This window comes from Caretta caretta, chromosome 15, assembly GCF_965140235.1.
Source record: "Caretta caretta isolate rCarCar2 chromosome 15, rCarCar1.hap1, whole genome shotgun sequence".
In the NCBI taxonomy this organism is placed as follows: domain Eukaryota; kingdom Metazoa; phylum Chordata; order Testudines; family Cheloniidae; genus Caretta; species Caretta caretta.
In genome coordinates, this window is record NC_134220.1 from 29,215,227 (window position 1) to 29,239,761 (window position 24,535).

The window sequence follows — 24,535 nt, forward strand, 5'->3', positions numbered from 1 at the left end:
GTAGCTCCATCTAGGTTGCATATCCCTAGTTTATTTATGAGAAGGTCATGTGGGACAGTGTCAAAAGCTTTACTAAAATGTACAGTAAATGAAGATCTTGTGAGAAAAGCTAGGTATCAATATCATACTGCTACCGTACGCAATTCAGACACCACATCTAAACAAAAGCGACAGTATTTTAAAAAACCTTTGAGAACTTTAGTTTAATAAAGCAATAACTCGCACTTCACATTGTGTACAAAACAAAATTCAAGCAGCAAACCATACAGAAAGCAACTGTCAAGCCATGGAATAGTCATTTAGCAAACAAAAGGTAAAATGGTCCGCAGTACCATATACAGCTTTTACATGAAACAAAGGTACCAGCTCTAATATTGTTTATGAAGCTTAAAAATAATAGTTTGAATGTCATTTACAAATACACAATATAAAACCAGAGCAACTCGAGCGGAACATCCATTGAATACATTTTTATAGAATTCCCTCCCCTCTCAATATTAAAATAGGCCATTGTGGTGAAGTTACTAGCATCTGTCATATGAACTTTTTAAATGGAAGGAGGTGTACGGGCCCAGGACTTCTGAAATAAGTCTGTATGTGTGTAAGATGGGTTGTATGTTGCCACAGAGGCTGTTTACCATCACCAACCAAACCCTTGTGACCAGTGGGGCTCTAAATCACAGCATTAAGCTTTTACTCAACCATCTCATTCTTTAAAAAAGTAAAAAAGAATACTCCATAAAACTTCATCTTGTACCCAATCTGTAAAGTGAAGATTTCCCCCCCATTACCCTCAATATGAGGAATCATTTAAAGCCATTTTACCGGAACAAGAAACATACCTTTTTGCTCTCAGAAAAATAAAACAACTGGATTTGTACAGCCCCGTTCTGGATCTCGGTGAATGCAACAGTCCAGAGAAGTATTTACACATGAGTGCGACTGGCTGTTTCTCTTGCTAGCATAAATAAGGACACAACATGGCTTCCAAAAAGGCATTTCTCATTTTACTCTTGCTCACTTTTCCAGTAGCATCCTGGCAAAATCAGCATTGGACATCTTTTTAGGCTCCTCAGTGGATGCAGATGAAGTTGCTGGTGAATTCTGGACCATCCCATTCTCGGCCTTTGTCACAAGATTGCTCTGGCGCTGTAATGCACGAGGCACCATTGAGAGCTGAGTTCTGCCCTTCCCCCGTCTAAAAAAACCAAAAGGCATGTTTGAGAATATTAAGTAGTTTTGAGGGGGAGGTTTTGGTACATTAATTTGAATCAAGAGGAAAGAAACAAAGGTTTGTTTGCCACAAGGAACACCCATTTAACTACTGTTCCTTTCTCGCTTATTAACAGGCAATGCAGTGTTTATGTTGCTTTCATTTTGTTGCCCTTTGAAAAAGTGTATTTTAGTGCTGGCAAAAGGCACCAACCCTGACAGCCCTGGAGACCGAAGTCTCCTGTTTATCCACTGAACAGATACACAGCAGCAGCACAACCCTGGTCTACTAGCGTGCCTTAAACCCGTATCTGTGGGAGTACCTTTGCAAGATGAAAGGAGAGCTCTGCCTTCCTACCCATTTCAAACCCTAGCCAACTTGCCAAGACTGCCAATAGCAGATAATTCAGGCCAGTTTTATGCTCAAATGTTCACATCAGAAATCATCATCAAAACAGCCAACACCACCATGGTACCTTTCAGTCACTGCTGTGCTGGGCTGGATTTGAACTAGCAATCTAGAAGTGGGAAGCGTCTACATCCCATTACCAACCCTGTGAATTCGCCACTCCCTAAACCATAACAGTAAGGCACTTCTATAGCACCTTTCAAACATTATCCACACCTGTCCTTGGTGCGGTTCCTAAGTATCCCTGTGTTGCAGACCTGATGTTTTCTAAGCATCCACAAGCAATACATGCCATGAATACTTACGCTCCATAAATCTGTCGTGGTACCATAGATTGCGAGGTTCTCCCTGCCTCAGGTTTGTCTGGGAATTTTCGGAGAGGTGGATTACTGATTGCCACCTTGATGACATTTTCCTTAATTGTCAGGCCATCCATTTTCAATACAGCCTGCGAGGCCTGCGCTTCATTTTCGTACTCTACATAGGCCAGGCCCTGAAGACAAATTAGGTAAGTGTCAGTGTATATTTTCTGCATGACAGCTTCTGCACAGAACTTACTCAACTGAGATGACTGAAGTGACAATGGTAGGTTATAGACATGACATACGGCTGAGATGAAGTCCCACACTTCACAGTGAAACTGCAGGTGTGCTGAAAAATTCAAAGCTATATGGCTGTTTAGAGACCAGAATTTGCTACCTGCTCCTCATGAGACCCCTTTTAATTGAAAATGTATTCTGTACATTAGCAAGTAGGTAAACAGTCACTCAAGCGCTACACCACAGAATGCGGTCTTCATGGTGAGACCTCACTGCAGCTCTCGAGTATCTGAAACCAGGCTGAGACCATAGGGTTGGAAAGAATCATCAGATTTACAGGTTAGCCCAGTGAAAGTTAGTGAGAGTCTATGCAGCATCATCTAGCAGCTACAAGGGCAAGATCCCCCTGGAATCTGCTGCAATTCTTTACTAGGTTAAAACATCCATTACCCTATGGCATAAGCAGTTACTTTAGTTTCAAGAGCAGCCAATATATTTTAGGCAACATCATCAACACTGAATGGTAGAAGTGGTCTCTGAAGGATTGGAGAAATTTGTCCCACAAACCACATGGGAATACTTTTAAGTCATCAGTAACAAAGCATTCCCCAAAGGCAATGGTTCTCTCTTCAGGTTTCACTGTACAGCAGCTGCTAACCACACTGCTGATGGTCCACGTGGGTGAGAATTTCCCCACTCATTTCAAATTAAACATGGATAAGGAGAGGCTGCATGGAGGCACTTCCTCCCACACAACACAGGAGATTTCTAGCAGCTGTCACTGCACAGCAGGCCAGTGATACTGGCAGCGACTTCACGAAGTGCAAAACTATGCCCTTCTAATTGTGTTACCGTTGCTCTTCGGGCCCCATAGTTTGTATGCACTCTTAAGGCTGGATAATCTCTGAAGACACATCATTCTGGACCATAAAAATATATCCAGTTTTAAATGTGACCTTGTTTAAGCTATGAATGATTTAATAAATTCTATGGCTTTTAAGTAGGAATCCCAGCTCAAGCCAAGCTCTGAACATACTATTTAGGCTAAGTGAAGCATGTGGAGAGCATCGATTACAAGACCTACAGTGGGAACCATTTTTGAAAGGTTATATTGCTTTAAAATGGATCTGCAAGCTCTTAGTACACGCAACTTACACATGATTAGCAGGATGACAGCTGTTAGAGTGACTACCACTTAATCATGTCTATTTGAGTAAAATGTGGAAGGGCAACATTTTCAGGGAACAGCAGCTGATTTAATGAATGTCCTTAATTTTATACAGGTGTAAATCTAACAAAATCTGTCATGAGATGAGGTGGCTAATTCCTTACTGCCACATCCATTGCTGGAAGACATATTGAGATCACTAGAGTCAAAGAATTAAAAACAACTGAAGTAGTTTTAAAACTAGTTATGATCACAGCTGTATTTCCATAGACCTATATCAGAAGGATACTGTCAGGTGAGATCAATTTAAAAAATACATATTCTTCACAGACTACCAGTGCCTATTACTAAAATTGAAAGTTCTACAGAACATCTTTTTCTCCTATTTATACCCATACTTTTTGCATTTCACTTAATTTGGACAAGACAGACGGACTCAGTTTCACTTTTTGGTGCTCATGCACTAACACAATGCTGAAAAGTTTGGGTTACAGATACCGCAAAAGATATAAATCTGGTTTTGGATTAAGAATAGCTTGTGAAAACATTCCAACTCCCTTGTTTGATTTTAAACACAAAAATCTATCTTTTGGACCCAAAATATCCAAGAGATTCCTTTTGAAGTTTATTTTAGAATTTAGATTAACGTTAACATTAGATTAACATGGGAGCTGGACACTTACCTTAGGTTTCCCAGCTCGATTAGTGACTAGCCTAATGTCTTTCACATTTCCATGTGCTTTACACATCTCCTCCAGCTCTTCTTTAGTGCAGGAAAATGGCAAACCAGAAATAAATAGTTTATGCTTCTCTAGTGCAGTGCTGTACCTGAACACCTGGGGTAAAAAAGGGACATTAATTCCTGTCCAGTTGCAGACATTCAGAGAACCTATGTCCAGTTTACGCCATAACTTCAGACTATTAAATATTAGTATGAGACTGGGGTTGTGTCTTGTGTGATTAGAACAGCACTTAACACAATAGGGCCTCTGGCCTGCTTGGAGCTCTTAGGCACTGCAACAATACCCCTACCAGGTACGCACTTCTAGGAATTCAGTCTGAGCTCTAAGCAAGCAAAGGTTTCACCCCAATGAGTCTCTACAATAGTATAGGTCTGCTCCAAGTTCAGGAATAGCTTCCCTAACTGTGTCTTCATGCTATACTTGGAGTGTTAAAATAATATACGATATCTAGCTAGCGTAGCAAGTTGCGTGCGCGTACACACCCCCTCTGCATCTAACACAGAAACATTAGCAAGACTTTCAGGATAGTGACTATACTTCCACGGCTGTCAATTGAAGTGCTGATGTGCTTCACAAACACTGCACTTTGGGATCATGAGTGGATAAAAGTTCACTATATACAATACCTGCAAATGGTTACTTCTGCCGTATTTGGCGCAAACCTTTCCCTGTATTACTAGTTATGTACCTCGCACTAGCTGCAGCCTCTTGAAAAGCATATTACAGATTATTTGAAAAATATACAGCTGGGAGCTTTTTGAGAAGTACAGTTACTACACTGAGTACACAAATGATGGAGGATTTATTCAAATGTAGACAGTCAGAGATACACTGATCACTGCAGAAGTCAGCTCTAGCGTGTGGCTCAGCTACCTGAAAAGATGCAAGAATTCTGAAGGGCTTCAAACGCTTTGGAGGCTCAACCAGTCAAGTGCCTTTCACTTTATCTAGCACCATCCAAAGAGATCACAGTGTGGGTTTCTCAATCAACAAGGCAGCACAATTACCCTCCCTTATTTATGGCTAAATTGCAAAGGGCGGGCGGGGGAGAGGGAAGAGGAGTGATTTTTTTTCCTGTAGTAACAGGAGAGTACAGAAAAGGTTGAGAACCACTGCACTAAGGTACCAATCAAGCTATTTATTGATAATCTATTGTGTCAAAAAATGTCACCGACATGCACCAAGCGTATCTAGTGCAGATATTTCTCAACATAAATTCTGGATTGCTAGTATGAAGAGGTTAGCGCAGGGATGATCACTTGGAAGATTACTGGAGACTAGACATGCTGCTAGTTTTCCTATACAATCTCATCAATAAGGTTATTTATTGAATGATTAAGAAGTAGTGTACCTTAAAATCTGGATTCTTGTTCTTGTCAACACAGGGAGAAACAAACATTGGCCTCCCCTCCACAATCCTGCGATCCAATCCCAGGGCCTGTAGAGCTGATTTTTCATCAATAAATTCTACATAGCAGTAGCCCCGGAAAGTCCCCCTGTTAGAAAATATGGGACGGATTTCCACCACTTCCCCACAGCTCTCAAAGAGCTCTTTCAGTTTCACTTCAGGGTCTGCCATGCTATAAGAAAGATTGCTGACAAAAACGGTGACATTATCTTTAGCACTGTCATGGAGAACTCTGGGAGCTTCTTTTCGGCTTGCAGGTGCCTTTTCCTTTTGTTTAGAGGAAACAGCTGGTCTCGCAGGTGTACTTCTCCCAAACAGGCCAGTTTCTATCTCCATATCTTCCACCTCTTCTTCAGCATGCGTACTGTCACCATCACCCTTGTGTCTCTTGCTGGGCTGCTCTGCTGTTTAGTGAAACAAAAGCTTTAAATGACCTAGATGTTCTAGCAAACAGCAGGGTTTTATTTACATATATATTAAGGGAAAGGCTGCCTTTCTCTAACAGCCTGATCTAGGGAAGTGCTCAGCACCTGGAACTGCAGGTGCAAAATAAAATCCTAACACAAAGAAGAGCAATCCTTTTCGAGTTGGAGAGATAAGGACTGCATGCCTAGGACAGTGAAGGCTTTAAAGGGAAACAAGGTTAGCAGGCAAATTTTTCCACTTCCTATCTCATCGCACACATTGTAACTATATGCATGATCAGGTGTTTTTCCCTCCCCACAAACAAGTGGGTAATAGCATTCTTTCCAAAAATGAGCAGTCTTCTCAAACCAGCCTGAGTAAGGCTGTGTGCATGTTCCTCCCTCTGGGGGACATTCCACGAGAAACTTTTGTTTCAACCTTCTGAGATGCTGTTATAAATACAGGAAAATGCAAATTGTTTGAATAGCTTGGAGGACATACATAGAGTCAGGGGGAAAATAGGGAGATTTCAGCTAATTGGGGTTTAGATAATACGTAAGAATGGGTCAGACCAAAGGTCCATCCAATCCAGTATCCTGTCTACCGACAGTGGCCAATGCCAGGTTTCCCAGAGGGAGTGAACCTAACGGGTAATGATCAAGTGATCTCTCTCCTGCCATCCATCTCCACCCCCTGACAAACAGAGGCTAGGGACACCATTCCTTACCCATCCTAGCTAAAAGCCATTAATGGACTTAACCTCTATGAATTTATCCAGTTCTCTTTTAAACCCTGCTATTGTCCTAGCCTTCACAACCTCCTCAGGCAAGGAGTTCCACAGGTTGACTGTGAGCTGAGGGAAGAAGAACTTCCTTTTATTTGTTTTAAACCTGCTGCCCATTAATTTCATTTGGTGGCTCCAGTTCTTATATTATGGGAACAAGTAAATAACTTTTCCTTATTCACTTTCTCCACACCACTCATGATTTTATAGACCTCTATCATATCCCCCCTTAGTCTCCTCTTTTCCAAGCTGAAAAGTCCTAGCCTCTTTAATCTCTCCTCATATGGGACCCGTTCTAAACCCCTAATCATTTTAGTTACCCTTTTCTGAACCGTTCCAAACCCCTAATTATTTTAGTTACCCTTTTCTGAACCTTTTCTAATCTTTTTTGAGATGAGGGGACCACATGCATACACACTATTCAAGATGTGGGCGTACCATGGATTTATAAAAGGGCAATAAGATATTCTCCATCTTATTCTCTATCCCTTTTTTAATGATTCCTAACATCCCGTTTGCTTTTTTGACTGTCGCTGCACACTGCATGGATGTCTTCAGAGAACTATCCACAGTGACTCCAAGATCTTTCTCCTGATTAGCTGTAGCTAAATTTGCCCCCATCACACGGTATGTATAGTTGGGGTTATTTTTTCCAATGTGCATTACTTTACATTTATCCACATTAAATTTCATTTGCCATTTTGTTGCCCAATCACTTAATTTTGTGAGGTTTTTTTGAAGTTCTTCACAGTCTGCTTTGGTCTTAACTATCTTGAGCAGTTTAGTATCATCTGGAAACTTTGCCACCTCATTCAATTTATGTTTATATGCAATGAAATAATTGTGTAAGCCAGGAGACGTATCTAATGAGCATTCTTTTAAACTTATTTCAATTATTAAGGTAATTTAAGTCTTCACTCACTATTTCATTTTATGATCACTGATGACCAAAAAATGCAACAGAGGCAGTTTTGTGATTGACAGGTGGAGATAAATTAAGATCCCTTTGGAACACACAGCTACAAGGAGACCCCAACAAGACTTCCTTGACCTGTGCTGACTGCAGAAAGGCAACTAAGAGTCCTGCTGTCTTAAGTGGTGAAAAATGTTAAGCTACAGTTTATACCTTCCTCCTCTTGCCCCCACTCTCCATCGTCATCATCTTCTACTTTGCGTTTGTCTCCAGGTTTCATTTTTTTAGCCTTTTTGGAAGCTTTTTTCTCAGCCCGAGCCTGCTTTCGTTGTTCAGCTTTTTCTTCTTCCTGCTTCACAAGAGCAGCTTCCTTCTCAGCAGCCTGGAAACATTGAGGAGTTTTGTCAGTCACTGCAAACTGAAGCAGATTTTTTCTGAGGCACTTCTTTTTAGAAGTATGTTGCTTGTATCTATAGCAATGAGATATAGATTCGTCCCCTAAGCTTTATACACACAGCCCAAGCGGGAGGATCACTTAACACATAGATTTTAGTTGGTCATTTCCATAGTTTTAATTGTCATGTTAATTTTACCTCTTCATAAGGATCAACTAGACGTCTGCTACAGAAGAAACTAGTTATATCAATACACTAGGAAGTTAGCAATTTTTAGGATAGGTCTACACTAGCAAATTTCTGCACAACAAGTTATACCACTTCTATTAAAGCACTGGAATTAAACCGCTGCTGCATGTCCACACTGTGCTCGTGACAGTGGAGTGCATCCACATTAGCAGCTCTTGCAATGGCAGAGAGCAGTGCACTGTGGTAGGTATCCCACTGTGCAACTGGCCGCAGGGTGCTTTGGGAAGGGTTTGCAATGCCTTATAGGGCAGGCACAGCATCACATGATGATCGCAGGTTTCCCAATCCCATTGCTCCATGGGCATTCTACTACATTGACAACTGCTTTTCAACTGATGGGGGAGGGCAGAGTGGGGGGGGCGGGGGAGTGACAGTGTGTTTTGGGGGACAGAGACTGTGTCAGCATGCTGTCTTGTAAGTTCAGTCAGTCAGTGGTGGGAAGCAACTAGTCCTGAGGGAGCGGGAAACCCCGACATCAACCCCCGCCCCATCTCCCTCTCCAGCTCTCTGCACAGCAATCTGTCTCTCTCTCTCTCATACACACATCTGCCTCTGTGTTCAACAGCAGGAGCATTCCACATTAAAGGTTTGCTTTGTGTCCCAGAGCAGATCAGCACAGCATGCAAGGGCTGTCAGAAACAGTGCTTTGAAAGGGGAGAGGAGCATGTCTCCAGGGCAGCTGAATTCAAAACAATGAGCACAGTGAACATGTGAGGGATTATGGGACACTTCCGGAGGCCAGTTGATTGCTTTCTGTGCTGTAATGTGTTTACACTGCCAATACAGCGCTGGAGCCTCTGCGCTTTAAGTGGTTTTTTGTAACACTGCAACTGAGGAGTTTCTGCACACTAGTGGCTTGGCAGTGTGTACACCTCAGGAGTAACACAGCAGAAAGCTGCTTTTCTGAGCAGCAACTTGCCAGTGTAGACAAGGCCTTAGTCTTGAAGATATTTCAAGATCATCTGTGGGGCTTGACAGAAGAAGCTTAAGTCAAAACACTCCTGTAAAGATGACCTTGGAATAACAGTTTCCTACTGACTTCTCGGATAGTTCATATAAAGAAATTCTGACCTTTACTCTTTGTTCATTAACTCGAGCTAGTCTATTTTCCGTTTTTTGAACAGCTGCATCCCAGTCTTCTAAAGTGCCTATAGGATACAAAAAATGATTTTTACTCTTCCCATAATTTGGGGGAAAAAAACATGTTTACTAAAGAAAAAGAAACTTTTAGAAATATCCCTCAATATTACCTATCATTAGACACAATGCAAAAACAAAGTCCTAATCTACCTAGTGGTCTTTAAAAGGATTAGAATAAAATCAAATTCAATGGAAGCCTTTTATAGGGTGTGATGCAAAGTGCACTGAAGTCAACTGAAAGAATCCCATCGACTTCAATGGGCTCTGGATCAGAACCCAGTAAAGAATTTTTCCTGCCCAGAACTTCCCTGAAAGTAGAGGTTTCTTGAGAAAATGCACTGTGTACCAGAACAATTCAGGACTACCATTCTACTTCACCAGAAGCACAGCCTCACTAACTTAGAGTTCACGACACAGGAGTTCCGCTGGGCAATAACTTTGGACTTAATAAACCAAGAAAGTGACACGATAGTGGGCTACAGAAGTTACCTTCTATCCTCTCAAGAGATAGCAGCACCTCACAGACATGCTCTGGGTAGTCACTTGTACACTGCACAGCTCGATGCAAGGCCTTCCTACAGTGCTGGGTATCTCCATGGGCCCTGAATTGGGGAAATGTGACAATAAGGAGCAATTATATTTGCTGCTTTCACTCCCAGATAACATGCATAACCCATTATTATAAAACTTAGCGATTCTACAGCAGCTTTCCCTAGAAGATCTCAAAAGCACTTAAACATCAAACAAACATGACCCAGTGAACCACATTGGACCCATCTTGCAAATGGAGAAACTGACGCAGAAATTAAATCATTGCTTCATTAAGCCAAGTCCTTACCGTTCCAAGTTATAGTATTCTAACCACATATTGGCATATTTGGCATTCCCTTTAGTCATAATGCTGTCCCAGAGCTCTCTGGCCTTCTGCATATTGTTACACAGGCGAGCCTAAAAAGGCAACATTAAAAAAATTCAATACAAGTAAGAATCACCCACACAGAGGAAACCAGAAAGGCACATTCATCACACTTTGCAAACCTTTAAAGTGACATGCAAGAAATGTCAGAATAAACTATTGCTATCGAAAGCTAACTTCTCCACAGTTAGAGCTCTTCTCATCCCAATGTTGACCGCTGGTTGCCAGACATATTTCAGTTTATACATTATATAACATCTTATTTAAATATTTCTGAATGTCTTTAATTTCAGATATTATTTGTGACTGAACACCTTTAAAAATAATGAGACATTAAAACATCTTTCTTCATATTTATAGATACAACAGATGCCCTATTTAAATAGGAAAGTTTTACAGCCAGTACTACTGAAATGATCTTCATTAGCACCTTTGAGGAAACCAAAGCATGTTGTGATTATAATATCTGTGCAAGTTAGGCATATATCCCCTTTTATACGTGTAAAAAAATGAAAGAGGTGACTTATCCAACGTTGAACAAGATTGTGGCAAAGCAAGGAACAGATACCATGAGTCTTGTTTCTAATCTGAATCAGACTGCTGCCTACTCAAGGGTCTTTGAACTCATGCCTTCAGGTACACCATGAGTGGTTGATCAGTTTGGAGTGGTTGTGGTGGAACAGGGAGAAAGCCTCAGCTATACAGAACACTGACACAAGGGCCCAATGGTTCAGAGGAAGGAGTATGTACACAACTATAAACACAATTTAAATACAACTGATTGAAGAAAATATTACCTCAATCCTTGCCCAGTTCTGCATTATAGTGCAGGATGGATCCCCACTTTCACTAAAACCTTCAGATTAAAAAAAAAAAAAGCAGAGTTGTTTGACACATGTTTAAAAGCAGTGATTCACAAGCAAAGTATTTGTAACACTATAGCAAAAGACTTGCATTACAGATTTACCACATTTGTGGTCCAAGCTTAGAACATTATCAGAAAATGAATATACCTCAGCCTCAACGTAACACACACAGAATAGAAAAGAAGCCATTTTGGAATGAAAAGAATGAGAATATTTCAAAGCTCTGACTTACGTTCTTCCACTTCTTGTTTTAAATATTCCACTGCACGTGCAAATGCAGACCTCAGCTCTTCTAGTTCTTTACTTGAGTCTTTAGAAAAAGAGAGAAATATATCTGCACCTTAAAATAATGATTTCCGTTTCCTTTAGCCTACTATGGTTTCTTCACGAATGTCCAGCGTAAAGAAGAAATCCACTTTCACCTTTCAAACTGCAGCAGACTTTATATACACACAGAGAATATGAAACAATACCTCCTCCCACCCCACTGTCCTGCCAGTAATACGGGGTGGGAGGAGGTATTGTTTCATATTCTCTGTGTGTATATAAAGTCTGCTGCAGTTTCCACGGTATGCATCCGATGAAGTGAGCTGTAGCTCACGAAAGCTCATGCTCAAATAAATTGGTTAGTCTCTAAGGTGCCACAAGTACTCCTTTTCTTTTTACAATTAACTTAGGCTTGAATAAAGACTGAGTGGATGGGTCATTACACAAAGTACAACTTTTCCCATGTTTATTTCCTCCCCACCCCCCTTCCTCAGACGTTCTTGTCAACTGCTGGAAATGGCCCACCTTGATTATCACTACAGAAGGTTTCTCTTCCCACCCTCCCCCCGCTTGCTGGTAATAGCTCACCTTACCTGATCACTCTCGCTATAGTGTGTATGGTAACACCCATTGTTTCATGTTCTCTATGTATATAAATCTCCCCACTGTATTTTCCACTGAATGCATCCGATGAAGTGAGCTGTAGCTCATGAAAGCTTATGCTCAAATAAATTTGTTAGTCTCTAAACTAAGGAGAGTTATTCTCATAAGTTTATATATAGTTACCTTGTGTAAAATCCACCCTTCTTCTTAGATAATCAAGATATGCCTGCCAGATCTCTACATAATCCGTAGCCTGAATAAAACCAGCATTCAGAGCCTTTTCAAAGTTTTCTAGGGAGAAAAATAAAACCAAACATGTATTTGCTTTTGTTCCCTTTGCCAATAACTGGAATTAGTAGATTGGGGGATGGGAGGGAGCTATTTCTGTGGTTTTATGAATCAAAAGTTACACTTCAAAAAACTGAATGATGCAGTGGAACCTGTATATAATATATTCTGATTTGGCAAATTAGTATGAAAACTGCAAATTTGTTTCAACTCAGTAATGTGCAATTATGGTTATAATGAAACCTCTGCTTAAACGTGAAATTGTTGCAGGAAAAAGACTTTACAGTAAAATGGTTCCACTGTGTTTCCATTAATCCAACCTAGTTCTAGTGATATTTCAGAATGGGTTCCATTCCTTGTTCAATACTATGCACATCATCATTCGTCTACAAGAAAACATCCTGGTCCAAACACTTTGGAAGCTAGCTCTGTACAGGGTAAATAACTAATGACAGCAGTATTTCGTTACCAGAAACAATCTGATGATCAACTCTGTGCCTCTCCATTGCTAAAAGATACCGATTCCACAGCCCGACAGTCCAGGGACAATTCCTAACAGCTCGATCATGTGCTGAGAGCACCAATTCTTTCACTTTCAACTGCCGGTCCTAAAATAACCACACGATTAATTAAAAGATGCAAAACAGCCCACTGCTCCTCTCATTAGACAGGCCCCCAACACAGACATATACATTACCAAAAAAAAAAAAAAAAAGCTGCCTTCAAAAAAAAAAAAGCAGGTTTTGATTTCAGATAAATTTTGAGAATTGTAGTTTCAAGTTGACCACCTCAAAAGGGAGAGGAGATGTTACACCCTGTTACAGTGTAGCATATTAGTCCCACTTTCAATGGGCACAAACCACAAGCAATTAACCCATTCTGCTATGCTACCAGATGTACTGAGACAGATGTCAATAAAAGCACTGAATGAATCCCCAATAACCTCTTAGTCGCTTAGAGCGCAAAAAAGAAAAAATAATTTAGCATCACAGCATAAGACACCCCCTTTAAGGGACCTAGGTATAGCACCTGCGCCTAACTCAATACTTTCCAGGAGGTAAGATAGGAGACTAGGAAGCAGCTCAGTATGGCTATGTCCTCACTGCAGAGTTAACCTGGGCTCTTACTTGGGTGTTGGCTCTAACCGCCTTCCCATCCACACACAAAACACATTGGGATCGACCAGAGGGCAGGACCCAATTTACCTGTTCTGATCAATGTCAAAGTGTGTCTGTGTTTGAACAATAAATGCATCCCTGAGAAAAAGGAGAGAGATACTGGTGAAAACTTAATTGACACAGTTTAGGATGACTAAATAGCAAGTGTGAAAAATCAGGACCGGGGCGGGGGGAGAATAGGCACCTCCGTAAGACAAAGTCCCAAATATCAGGACTGTCCCTATAAAATCAGAACATCTGGTCACCTGTCACAGCTGTCTGATTAGTTGGCCTGACTGCTTACATGAAAGTGGGGAAACTGAGGCAGAATCCAACACTGAGTCTGAGGAGACACGTATGGCTACAAAATAGGGTAAAGATAATATTCTTTTGCTTTCCTTACCAGATACTGATTGTAACGTGCCCACAGATCAGGCACAAGGCAGTTCTCAGCCAGAGCACGCTCATAGATTAACTGAATGCGAGCTGGATCCCCTGCTTTCATCTCAAAATCAATATAGGCTTGATATTCTGCTAGCTTTGGTGTTTCAGCAACCAACTAGAACACAAATATGAGTACAAAAAGGAAACAGAGTCAGGAAGATACACAGATCAACCTTGAATCAAAATGTGTAATTTTACAGAACAAGAACAATCTTCTGAAGAACAAGAGTTTAGCCCCAAAAACATCAGCAGATCTGGGAGAACTCTAAGCAGTGGACCTGGATTATGGCCTTTGATTTTCACCAATCTCTGAATATAGGTCAGGCTCTGAGAAGGTTCAAATATACACTTCTATCCCTAAGAGGTCAAAACGTCTGGAAGGTCTGGAAAACTAACAAGAATTCTAATGGGCACCACAGGGATATTGTAGAATGATTCTTGATGTAGGAGTCACTGTATAGACAGTACTATTTCAAGCTGCTATAAAATTCTCAACAGTGTCTATAATAATAATTCAGACAACTGGAAAGTTTCCTCTATGTTGCTTACTGCTGAAAAGGGTTTTCAAAGTCACTGGTTTACTTCTGAGGTTGTTTAGAAAAATCAGGTTGCTTAGTCTCACAACACATGGTTAAAATAGTTACCAGTGCCTCTTCATATGGTTTATTCTTTTCCATCTGCTGCAGTGCTTTCTTGTAGTTCTTTATTACTGCTTCGGGTATAGGATCCTCTGACCATTCTTCATATTCAGCATATGTGGTTTCCATGTCTATTAATATATATCAAGAACCAAAGTAACTGAAACAATTATTTTACTAAGTAATCTGAACTCAGCATCATGAGTTTTGATGCGGTCATGTTTGTATACTGAGTTGTATAGCTTGGCCACTTGGTTAAAGGGCTGAGGTAACGGTTCCTACATAGTACAATCTAATTCAAACTCAAGACGAACTGTTTTTAAAACGTCAATGGTTTTGAACAAAAACACAGCAGGGTTACTCTAAGGCTTCAGGGAAGAGAGAGAACAAGCCAAACCATTTTCATGTGCAAGTCAAAAAAAGTGAGAGAACTGTGTTTATCTGGGTTTGGTTAGACTCTTAAAGGAAGGGGACACAGAGGAAAGTGAAAGCATGATGGAGCTGGCAACCTTATTGGGCATTAGGGGTGAAAACACCAAAAGCTAAGATAATGGTGTGCGCCCTAACCAGCAGGCTATTGGCTAGTTTGGGGTGTAGGCTCTTCTTTTATATTTTTTCCCCCTGGAAAAAACCTCAGGAGGTCTCGGTTTTATCCTGATGGGGAATGGAAAAAATGGCTGAAATCTCAAAAGCTTTAGTGGGACAAGAAAACCATTTCCCACCCAGATCTACTCTTATACCATGCCTATAGCCATGGCATCTTCATGCCTTACTGTCTTCTGTTTAAAAGTTCCTAGTTTAAATTGTAAGACACATTACACCAAAGTATGTAAATCACTAAAAGATTTTTGGCAATATCTATTTCCTTAAGAGTTGCAAAATCAAGTTATCAATTAGTAAGCAAAATATTTCCAAACAAAGCAGAGGCACAGAAAGTCTCTGAAGCCCTCAGAATGACACATCCATGACTTATCACTTCAAAAATACACAACCCTTGCAGCAGTATTTTCTGTGGCATGACCGAAAGGAGAACTCAGTGGCATAATCATTGCCCAACTCAAAGGAGGACTTATAGCCTTATTAATGCAGTCTTCTCAAGTTCATAGACTCTTACCTAGCAGCGGGATCCCCAGCTGGCGCCTAAACAACGTGTGGATCTTCTCAAGCTGCGCACAGAGTGTCTGCTGCTGTTCAGGGGAGGGAATACTGCCAGCAGCTGGCTACAAACAAAGACATACTGAGCATTACCCAACTCCCTTGTGTCCTGGGTTGACAAACAATACACCCAAGTGCAATTTTACATGACAAACCTCAGATCCAAATGACAATCTTTAAAAAGCAGACATGGAAAACAAGCGGCTCATGTGACAGAGCTGTACAAGCTCCCAGCAGGAAAGCTGCTCAGTCTGGAGGTCTAAGGCATGCAAGTAGCATTTCTCACCAAGAACTGAGATGTACATACATTTGTAAATTATGTTTAAGATCACAACAAGCCTATTACAGTTCTTGATGAAGACAGTGACATGTGATAATAGCAATTCACAAGCTCAATGTCAGTAACTGCAAGACAGTTTCTAACCTAATTTAATAAATCCCTGAAGTTCATACACAAAATGTATCCTCTAAGACTTCCAGGTACCCTAACAACCCTGACTAAAGACTGGATTCCTTAATACCATGATCTCCAATTACCCCTATTTAAATAGTTATTAGCATTCTGAAAGTGGCTCCTTCAATGTCTTATTTTGTAAAATACCAAGAAACAGGAGTTGTAATGTTATCGGCCAGGTTGTGGGACTATTTTTTTAGGCTTTGTGCTTGCATATTTCAAAGAGAAAATATGCTCTGGAAATTTTGTCTGGAATCCAACACTCATTCACACAGAAGAAGAAAATGAAAGAATTCTGAGGAAAGGTAGAAAATCTCCAAAGACAGAAAACAAATATGGGTGAGTTTTGTTGATAAATATTTACTGAGAAAAAAACAAGTGTTTAATAATGAAATATTTGGTTTAATTTAAAGCTATTTTTCTGAGTGCCAAGCCAATGCAAAAGCAGGAAGGAAACTAATATCTGGACTGAGGTTCCTCACTGCATGCATCACAAATGACACCACTCCACAGCAATGGAACAGATGCATTGATTGTTGAGAAGCCTATTGGAACTGTCACCACCAATTGCTCACTCCTGAGATAACAGAAAAATCTGAACATTACCTGTACTGTTTCCAAGATGGCATTTTCAAACTCACGGTAAGCTTCCCAGATTGCTGTTCCTTTTGTCACATGTAAGCCGACTGCAGTCAGCGCTCTTTCGAAAATTGAGCGAACTTTCTCAATCCCGCCTTCCTGACCAATGCCACCAATCGAATACTGAGCATACTCCAGCCAGATTTCAGGACCTAAACAAAAGTCACGAGAAACAGTGAAGTAAAGTCTTCTCCAAGGGAAAAAAGTCTCCCTTCTACTTCCCAAATCATCTAGTGTTTATAGTATATACACAGCATCTAATATATACTAACAATATACTTTCCTTGCACCCTACACTTGAACAAAGAAAAAGAGAAACTAAAATATTATTTCATGATGCACTCTTGCCCCAATACAATTTGACTGGGTTACTGTCCTAGTGGATAGGGGAGCAGCAATAGACAATATCTTTATTTTAGTAAGGCTTTTGACGCAGTCCCACATGACATCCTCATAAACAAATCAGGGAAATGTGGTCTAGATGAAATTACTATAAGGCAGGTGCACAACCGGTTGAAAAACTGTTCTCAAAGAAGTTATCAATGCTTTGCTGTCAAACTGGGAGGTTGTATCTAGTGAGGTCCCACAGGAGTCCGTCCTGGGTTCAGTACTATTCAACAGTTTCATTAATGACTTGGATAATGGAGCAGAGAGTATGTTTATAAAATCTTCAGATGACATCAAGCTGGGAGGGGTTGCAAGCATTTTGAAGGCCAGGATTAGAATTCAAAACAATCCTGACAAATTAGAGAAATGGTCTGAAATCAACAAGATGAAATTTAATAAAAAACAAGTGCAAATTATTTCACATAGGAAGAAAAATCAAATGCACAATTACACAACAGGGAATAACAGGATAAGTGGTAGTTTTGCAGAAAAGGATCTGGGGGTCATAGCAGATCATAAATTGAATGAGTCAAAAAAGTGATGCAATTGCAAAAAAGGCTAATATTCTAGGGTATATTAACAGGATGGTCATATGTAAGACAGGGGAGGTAACAGTCCCACTCAGCACTGCTGAAGCCTCATATTAAGGTCTCTTATAAAGAGGATGATGATCAGTTGTTCTCCCTGTCCAACGAACGTAGGACAAGAAATGATGGGCTTAATCTGCAACAAGGGAGATTTAGGTTAGATATAAGGAAAAACTTTCTAGCTATAAGGGTAGCTGATCTCTGGAACAGGCTTCCAAGGGATGTTGTAGAAACCCCATCATTGGAGGTTTATAAAAACAGACTGGACAAACACCCATCAGGAATGGTCTAGTATACCTGGTCCAGCCTCAGCAAAGGGGGCCGGACTTGACTTTTTGAGGTCCCTTCCAGCCCGACACTTCCATTATTCTAATTTCTCTGCCAATTAAGGGCACGGATGCCCTGGCAATGGGCAAGGTATAGAGATCAAAGGATATGAGACTGCATAACTTTTCATCACATACCCTAAAAAGCAAGTCACTCAAAACCCTAAGTGTAATCCACTCACCAGTTCCCCTGCAACCTCAACTTCTGTACCTCCTCCTTCCCATAGTTAACATATTTCTATCTGACCTACCAACAGGCATCCTTAAATGCCAGCCATGTTAACTATTACACTCATGTCTTTCAATGAGTAGTGGGTTTGTTTGGATTTCTTAAGTTTCTCTGTATGTCATTCCGCATGTAGTTCCATACCAGTATGTGTAAGTAAAGTAAAGTATATCAGGCTGAAAATGGTGGATGCAAAGATTTTCTGTAACAGGTGGTCAAAAAAATTCTATGAAAACAGGTTTCCGTCAGAAAATGCTGCTTTGGCAAAACCAATTATTCTGCAAAATTGGACAGACTGGCACATTTTGTTTCTAAACAAAACTGGAAAAACACGTTTAGAATGGAATGTTTTGATTTTGTTTCTAAATTTACTTTATTCATATTAAAATATATATAAAGTATGGATGAAATCAAAATAAAACATTCCAAATGTCCCAAAACAAAGCTTTTTTCAGAACTTCATTTAGCCAAAAAAAAAAAAAATTGGCTTTTTGTCCCGAATCAAGACAAAAACACTTTAGACATCTCAAAAAATTTTCATGGAATGGAAAATCCATTTTCCAACCTGCTCTATTCTGTAATGTTTATGAAAACTCCAAACTCTTAATGCATTCAGGGAAGGGTGGGAAGGAAGATGAGCTGGACATTGATAGGGACAGCAGAGACGAGCAAGAAAGGACAAAGAAGTTGGCAGAAGAGCTGCAAAGCAGAGCCAGACAGCAGGGCGGAGCACCAGAGCTCCCATGTGACTCTACAGCCCTCCACTATGTTCCCAGCTCCACAACAAAACTCAATGGGCCATTCATCTCCCAAGTCCCATACATCCCACTCCCCCACATGCCATTGCAAATTAGAAAACTAGCACACTCTCTTTCCCTTTAGCTTTAAGTGTTTATTTTTATTGCTCTAATCAAACTATCATAAAACAGTGTAAAAAAAATAAAGAAAAACAAAAAGTAATGGTCTGTTGGAAATAGAGATAAGAAGCGCTGGGTGAGCAATTCCATCACTTTTCTTGGAGATCAATTCAATTATGACAGGTGAGGGAATAATTCCTTTTTACATGGTTTTTAGACGTTCAAGAGTGGCTTTGCCTGCAGATCTGAAGAATTAACTATGAAGCCACTACTGATACCTCCATAATATCTGCCAATTCATTTCACAGCTAGCTCTACCACCATAATACATTAAGCGAACCTGGTTGTTCAGCGCAATAATTAGGTATTTAGCAGCAGCCATCGCCTGGTGAACAGGTGTAAACAAGTACCAGATATTTGTCTCTCTTTAATGAGAGTCCCCATGGTCCAGCGCTGTAAAGTGTAGGCTGGCTGAGGTACTTAGCAGGTTGGTTAATAAAGGATGGTGTCTTTGTGGTAATAATGGCAACCCACTCTGAAAAAGCTTTCATGGACAGTGAGCACAATGAAATACATTAAAGACAGCAAGAACTAACAAAATAAGGGCTACAGAAAAAATGCAAGGCACTGAAAATAAGCCTTTTAAAAACACTTTCTAAACACAAGAATAGAAGCATTCACTATGGGATACAGGATTCAATAGCTTTAGGGAAATACTCCTCATCAGGTAACAGCATGATACAAAACCAGAAAATGTAGTGTTCACCATCTGCTGCCCGCTGAAATAAATGAAATGATACAATCTATCTGAATCATTCAACGACTTCTCTCCAATTTGCACAAACTTGAAATTTCCAACTATATGTCACCAACAGATTGTGAGTTATTACTTTTAAACAAAAAGAACAGGAATACTTGTGGCACCTTAGAGACTAACAAATTTATTTCAGCATAAGCTTTCGTGAGCTACAGCGATGAAGTGAGCTGTAGCTCACGAAAGCTTATGCTCAAATAAATTTGTTAGTCTCTAAGGTACCACAAGTACTCCTGTTCCTTTTGCGGATACACACTAACACGGCTGCTACTCTGAAACCTACCTTTAAACAGCTATTCTTTTCCTCACAGATCCAAAAAAAGCTTTGGGGGAGTATTTTTCATACTAATACTTCTGATCCAGTTTCAGTATTAACCATAAGAAAAGACCTTCTTAGGAAAAAAGAAAGCAATGATTTGAATGCAAAGCTACAAATGTTTATTTTGTAGGATGTGTTTGCAACTTACAGATATAGTCTTTCACAGCTCTCTCAAACAGCTCATAAACCTTCTCGCGATCGGTACCTTCAGAAGCCATTCTTATCTCATCCTTCAACCAGTCAAGCCAAATTTCTGTAAAACAGCAGGAACTTTAGAGGTACATTACCAAGAATATTCAAGAGAGTCCAAAAGATAAGAAATTAGTTTAACCTGGCATCACTAAACAGAATTGTTTGAAAATGAGATTTTTTTTTGTTACACTTTTTTTAACCTTTACAGTTAGCTACAGTTAATTTCACTAAAGCTTTGGCCAATTTTTACCACCATGGCACCAAATATATAGGCAAATTTCTATTTGTGAAGGCAGAATGTTACCATGATGCCTATTTGAAAAGAGTATAATTGGTGTCAGGTTCAATTCGCGGTGAACAATGGTCCATAGCACAAGGGATCACCAGCACAAACGATACCCTTCTGAACACACTGCCGATACCAATCACTGAATAGCCACAGAGACTGTTCTCCCCCTCTCTTCTGGAACAGATCCTTCCATATCAGGGCCAAGGCACATCAGCCAGGCAGTGTAGGGAAGCTTACTCAGCTGCTGTCTGTACCATCAATAAATAAATAAAAAACTTCTGGCTCAAGGGCTATCTGCAACTTTCAACAGCATCATTTTCAGACGTTTACAAAATATTAACCTTTTGGCAGGAGTTTGTACGCTCAACACTGGACATTATAGCCAGAATCATCCACATAACAGTAATCCCCAAAGATGTCTGATTTGGTCTCATGGACTTCATGTTAACATTCAATGCAAATATTTTACAAAATGTCCAGTTTAGCTGCTAAAAACGGGGGAGGGGGTTCACAAGGATAACACTGAAATTATCCTGTACCTTCAGTAAGTGGAAAGAGTTCACTCATCTTCTGGCGGGCTCTTCTAAGCTTTACCAGCTCTCCTTCCTGGCGGAGCAGTTTTATCAGGTCCAAGTGACAGTTATAGTCAAATGCATTGATGGAAAGCTTTAAAAATGAGATTTAAAGAAATGTAAGACAGAGTATATCTAGCAGCTGGGGCAGGAAACTAGAATACAGAACTCCAGAGTTCTATTTTGCACTGTGCCATCGACTCCATGAACTTCAGCGTCTCAGGTTATGGCTACACTAGAGATCTTACAGCAACGCAGCCGCTCTCGGCCAACAGAAGAGAGCTCTCCATCAATTTAATTAATCCACCTGCAACGAGCAGCAGCAGCTGGTGCTTAGGTCGTCGCTCAGGAGGTGGTTTATTCACATCCCTGAGCAACATACATTATACCGACCTAAATGGTAGTGTAGACATAGCCTCAGTCTGTTCATGTGAGATGAATACAATACATACCTCCCACTGTCCCTCATGGGGTAGTGCATTCGTTATCATTTGTAAAACACATTCAGGGCACAAAATGAAATATATACATATAACAGAAGTATTCAGATATCAGAAAATGTCAGAAGTATTCTTTATAAACCTGATACAGATGATTGAATTAGGCTCTCAGAGCAAGAAACCACTGTTTAATAGTGTGGAACCTCAGGTGATAAGCATAATAAGCGAATGCCTGCAAGCCTCACTTAGTTGTGCATGTTGACCAAGTCATCATTTCAATGGTAAAAATGATGGTATGTATCCAAACTGGGTTAATCTCCACTTTTCAATAACATTGTTTAAAAAAACTAAGAATTTGCTCTAGTAAACTAATATAAAAACCTAAAGAGTTTCAGCTTCCGCTACAGTAACTGGAAATAGCTAACAAACGCAGTTCTCATCTACAAAATACACTAGTTCTGAGCTGTCAGAAGACTGAAGTTCTCTTCTCATTAAGGTTCTGCCTCCCTTTTCTCAAGCTCAGAAAAATTCCTAGACTTGTTACTGTAGGGTCCACCTTGCAGTCCATTTCAGCACCAGACAGTCATGCTCTCAAACTATACCAGTCCTCAAAAAGTGCTGCTCGTGGCCACAGCCATCAACTATTTCAGTAATCAGTGCATAAAGAAAACCCTCTGAAGTTAGCATATAGCTTGCCATAGCAATTAAATTGCTGAAGAATTACACAATAGTAGGTCTCCTTTACACAGGTATAACATTTTCATAATTACCACTCTGAAACTCAGAGCAATTAGCACACTTTTGTAGAAATACTGAGTGTCTCTCCAACTGAAAGGGCTCTGTAGCAAGATGCCCAAAGAAGGTACACATTTCAATTCTCAAATTAATAGACAAGATTAGGAACAGTGTAACTTACATACATTTCATGATTATAAAACTTGGAATTTGAAAGTTGGTTGTTTGAAAGCAGTTCCAGGGTATGATCAAAGAATTTGAAACTATATATAAACGCAAAGGATTAAGAAATCATTTCAAACAGACAGCAGAGTTATACAATCCTGGACTAACCCTACAAAATGGATATACATGAAAGAATTCCCCACGCCTAAAAGTGTAATCCAGTACATAGATTCATAGAAGGTTAGGGTTGGAAGGGACCTCAGGAGGTCATCTAGTCCAACCCCCTGCTTGAAGCAGGACCAATCCCCAATTTTTGCTCCAGATCCCTAAACGGCCCCCTCAAGGATTGAACTCACAACACTGGGTTTAGCAGGCCAATGCTCAAACCACTGAGCTATCCCTCCTCCCCCACTCACTTTCTTCCACAAATTCACCCATCAATAGTACCACATTCCTAGTCCACTGGTTCACAAAAATCCCACCCTGTCTTCACATGCTAACTATGCCCCAATATTTAATGAGGGACTATAATAAAGACTCCCTCACATATTTATTCATTTGCTCTATAGAGATATCTATACTTCATTAATCATTTGTAGCCCAGTAGCACCCACAACATGCAAGGACACTGTTGTGTGTGTGTATATATAGATATATATACACACATACACACAGACACAGACAGTCCCTGCCCTAAAGATCCTTACAGATGAAGGCAACTAGAGCGACAAATGATACTACCAGTTTATGTACATTACAGAAAGTGTCTTTTCTCGTTAACAATACTGACGAGCCCCCCGCCTGGACACCACGGCGATGGGGGCCGCAGAGCGGCGGGCGAGGTGGCAGCCGGCCCTCGGGAGCCAGGCTCTCCCCCCCCCGCCCCCGGTCCCAGAGGGGCTGAAAGCCTGGCAGCAACGCCGCAGCCCTGGACCGCCTGCTCAGCGAGCACGTGGCACGGAGACCTGGAGCTGCGGACGCGGTTTCCACCTAAACCCTTCCAAGCCCAGGAGCGGCCGTGCAGCGCCACTGGTCCTCCGGGAGAGCCGGGAGCAGCTGCCAGAGGGGCAGGCGCAGCTCCCGCCCCGGGCAAGGGGGGGGACACCCCCCGCCCCGCCCCCGGGCACGATGTTACACGCGCCAGGCCCCCCGGGCGGCGGGCCGGGAACGAGGGGCTCCCTCCCGCGCACCCCGAACCTGGCCCCGCCGCCTCCTTAGCGCCTCAGCCGCGGAACAGAGAGCGCGGACCCCCCCGCGATCCCGACGGCCGCGGCAAGCCTCTGTGCGCGGGGCCCTGGGGGCCCGACCGGGAGACCCGGGGACGGGGCCCGCTGAGGGAGGCTCCGCGCGGGGCTGGAGGGACACACGCTGCTCCCCGCCCCCTACCTGCTCCTCCAGCCGCTGGATCTCGGCCTCGTTCTCCTTCTCCTCATCCTCGCCGTCCGCCGAGGAGTCCGAGTCGCCCTCGTCCCCGCACTCCCCTTCCGACTCGCGAGCCCCCTCCCGCCGCCGCTCTTCCTCCTCCGCCGCTGCCGCCGCCGCCGCCTCCTCCTCGGCCCCGGCCGCCGCCGCCGCCGCCATCTTGTGCAGCTACCTCAGTTGCGCAGCCTGCCGAGCTCGGCCAAGCAGTGGGGCGGCCGCTGGCGCGCCTGACCGAACCGCCCCCGTAGACCAGAGCGAACACTTGCCAGGAGCTCGCTCCACACAGCTCCGCGGCAACGGCCGTTTCCGAGTAGGCATTCACGGCCTGCTCGTGCACGTGCTCCTACAGGCACCTGTGTAGCCGCCTCGGGCCCTGAGCACGTTGGGGCCTTAGGGAAGGTCCCCTTAGCTT

The 24,535-nt window shown here is 41.7% G+C and overlaps 1 protein-coding gene across 1 annotated transcript; it reads right to left on the bottom strand.

Annotated features, from left to right (window-relative positions):
* Window positions 1-184: 184 nt before the first annotated feature.
* On the bottom strand, window positions 185-24,297 carry SART3 (spliceosome associated factor 3, U4/U6 recycling protein). The gene is made up of 19 exons (XM_048821215.2): window positions 24,088-24,297; window positions 21,329-21,455; window positions 20,457-20,561; window positions 16,760-16,944; window positions 15,659-15,764; window positions 14,551-14,675; window positions 13,866-14,021; window positions 12,775-12,913; window positions 12,201-12,308; window positions 11,380-11,457; window positions 11,079-11,137; window positions 10,204-10,313; window positions 9,855-9,967; window positions 9,297-9,373; window positions 7,795-7,963; window positions 5,423-5,883; window positions 4,012-4,164; window positions 1,927-2,114; window positions 185-1,198 (listed from the first exon to the last, which is right to left on the bottom strand). Exons 1-19 carry the CDS (start codon window positions 24,280-24,282, stop codon window positions 1,018-1,020), a joined length of 2,835 nt encoding a protein of 944 aa, XP_048677172.2. The 5' UTR covers window positions 24,283-24,297; the 3' UTR covers window positions 185-1,017.
* Window positions 24,298-24,535: the final 238 nt, after the last annotated feature.

What these genes read in the sequence shown, in the direction of transcription:
- SART3 (XM_048821215.2), bottom strand. Translation starts at nt 24,282, where the DNA reads ATGGCGGCGGCGGCGGCGGCCGGGGCCGAGGAGGAGGCGGCGGCGGCG. An exon ending in AAGGGTGGATTTTACACAAG is followed by an intron (nt 11,458 to 12,200) that starts GTAACTATATAT and finishes CTTTTTCTAAAG; the next exon opens with ACTCAAGTAAAGAACTAGAA. An exon ending in AGAACTGGGCAAGGATTGAG is followed by an intron (nt 10,314 to 11,078) that starts GTAATATTTTCT and finishes TTGCCTTTTTAG; the next exon opens with GCTCGCCTGTGTAACAATAT.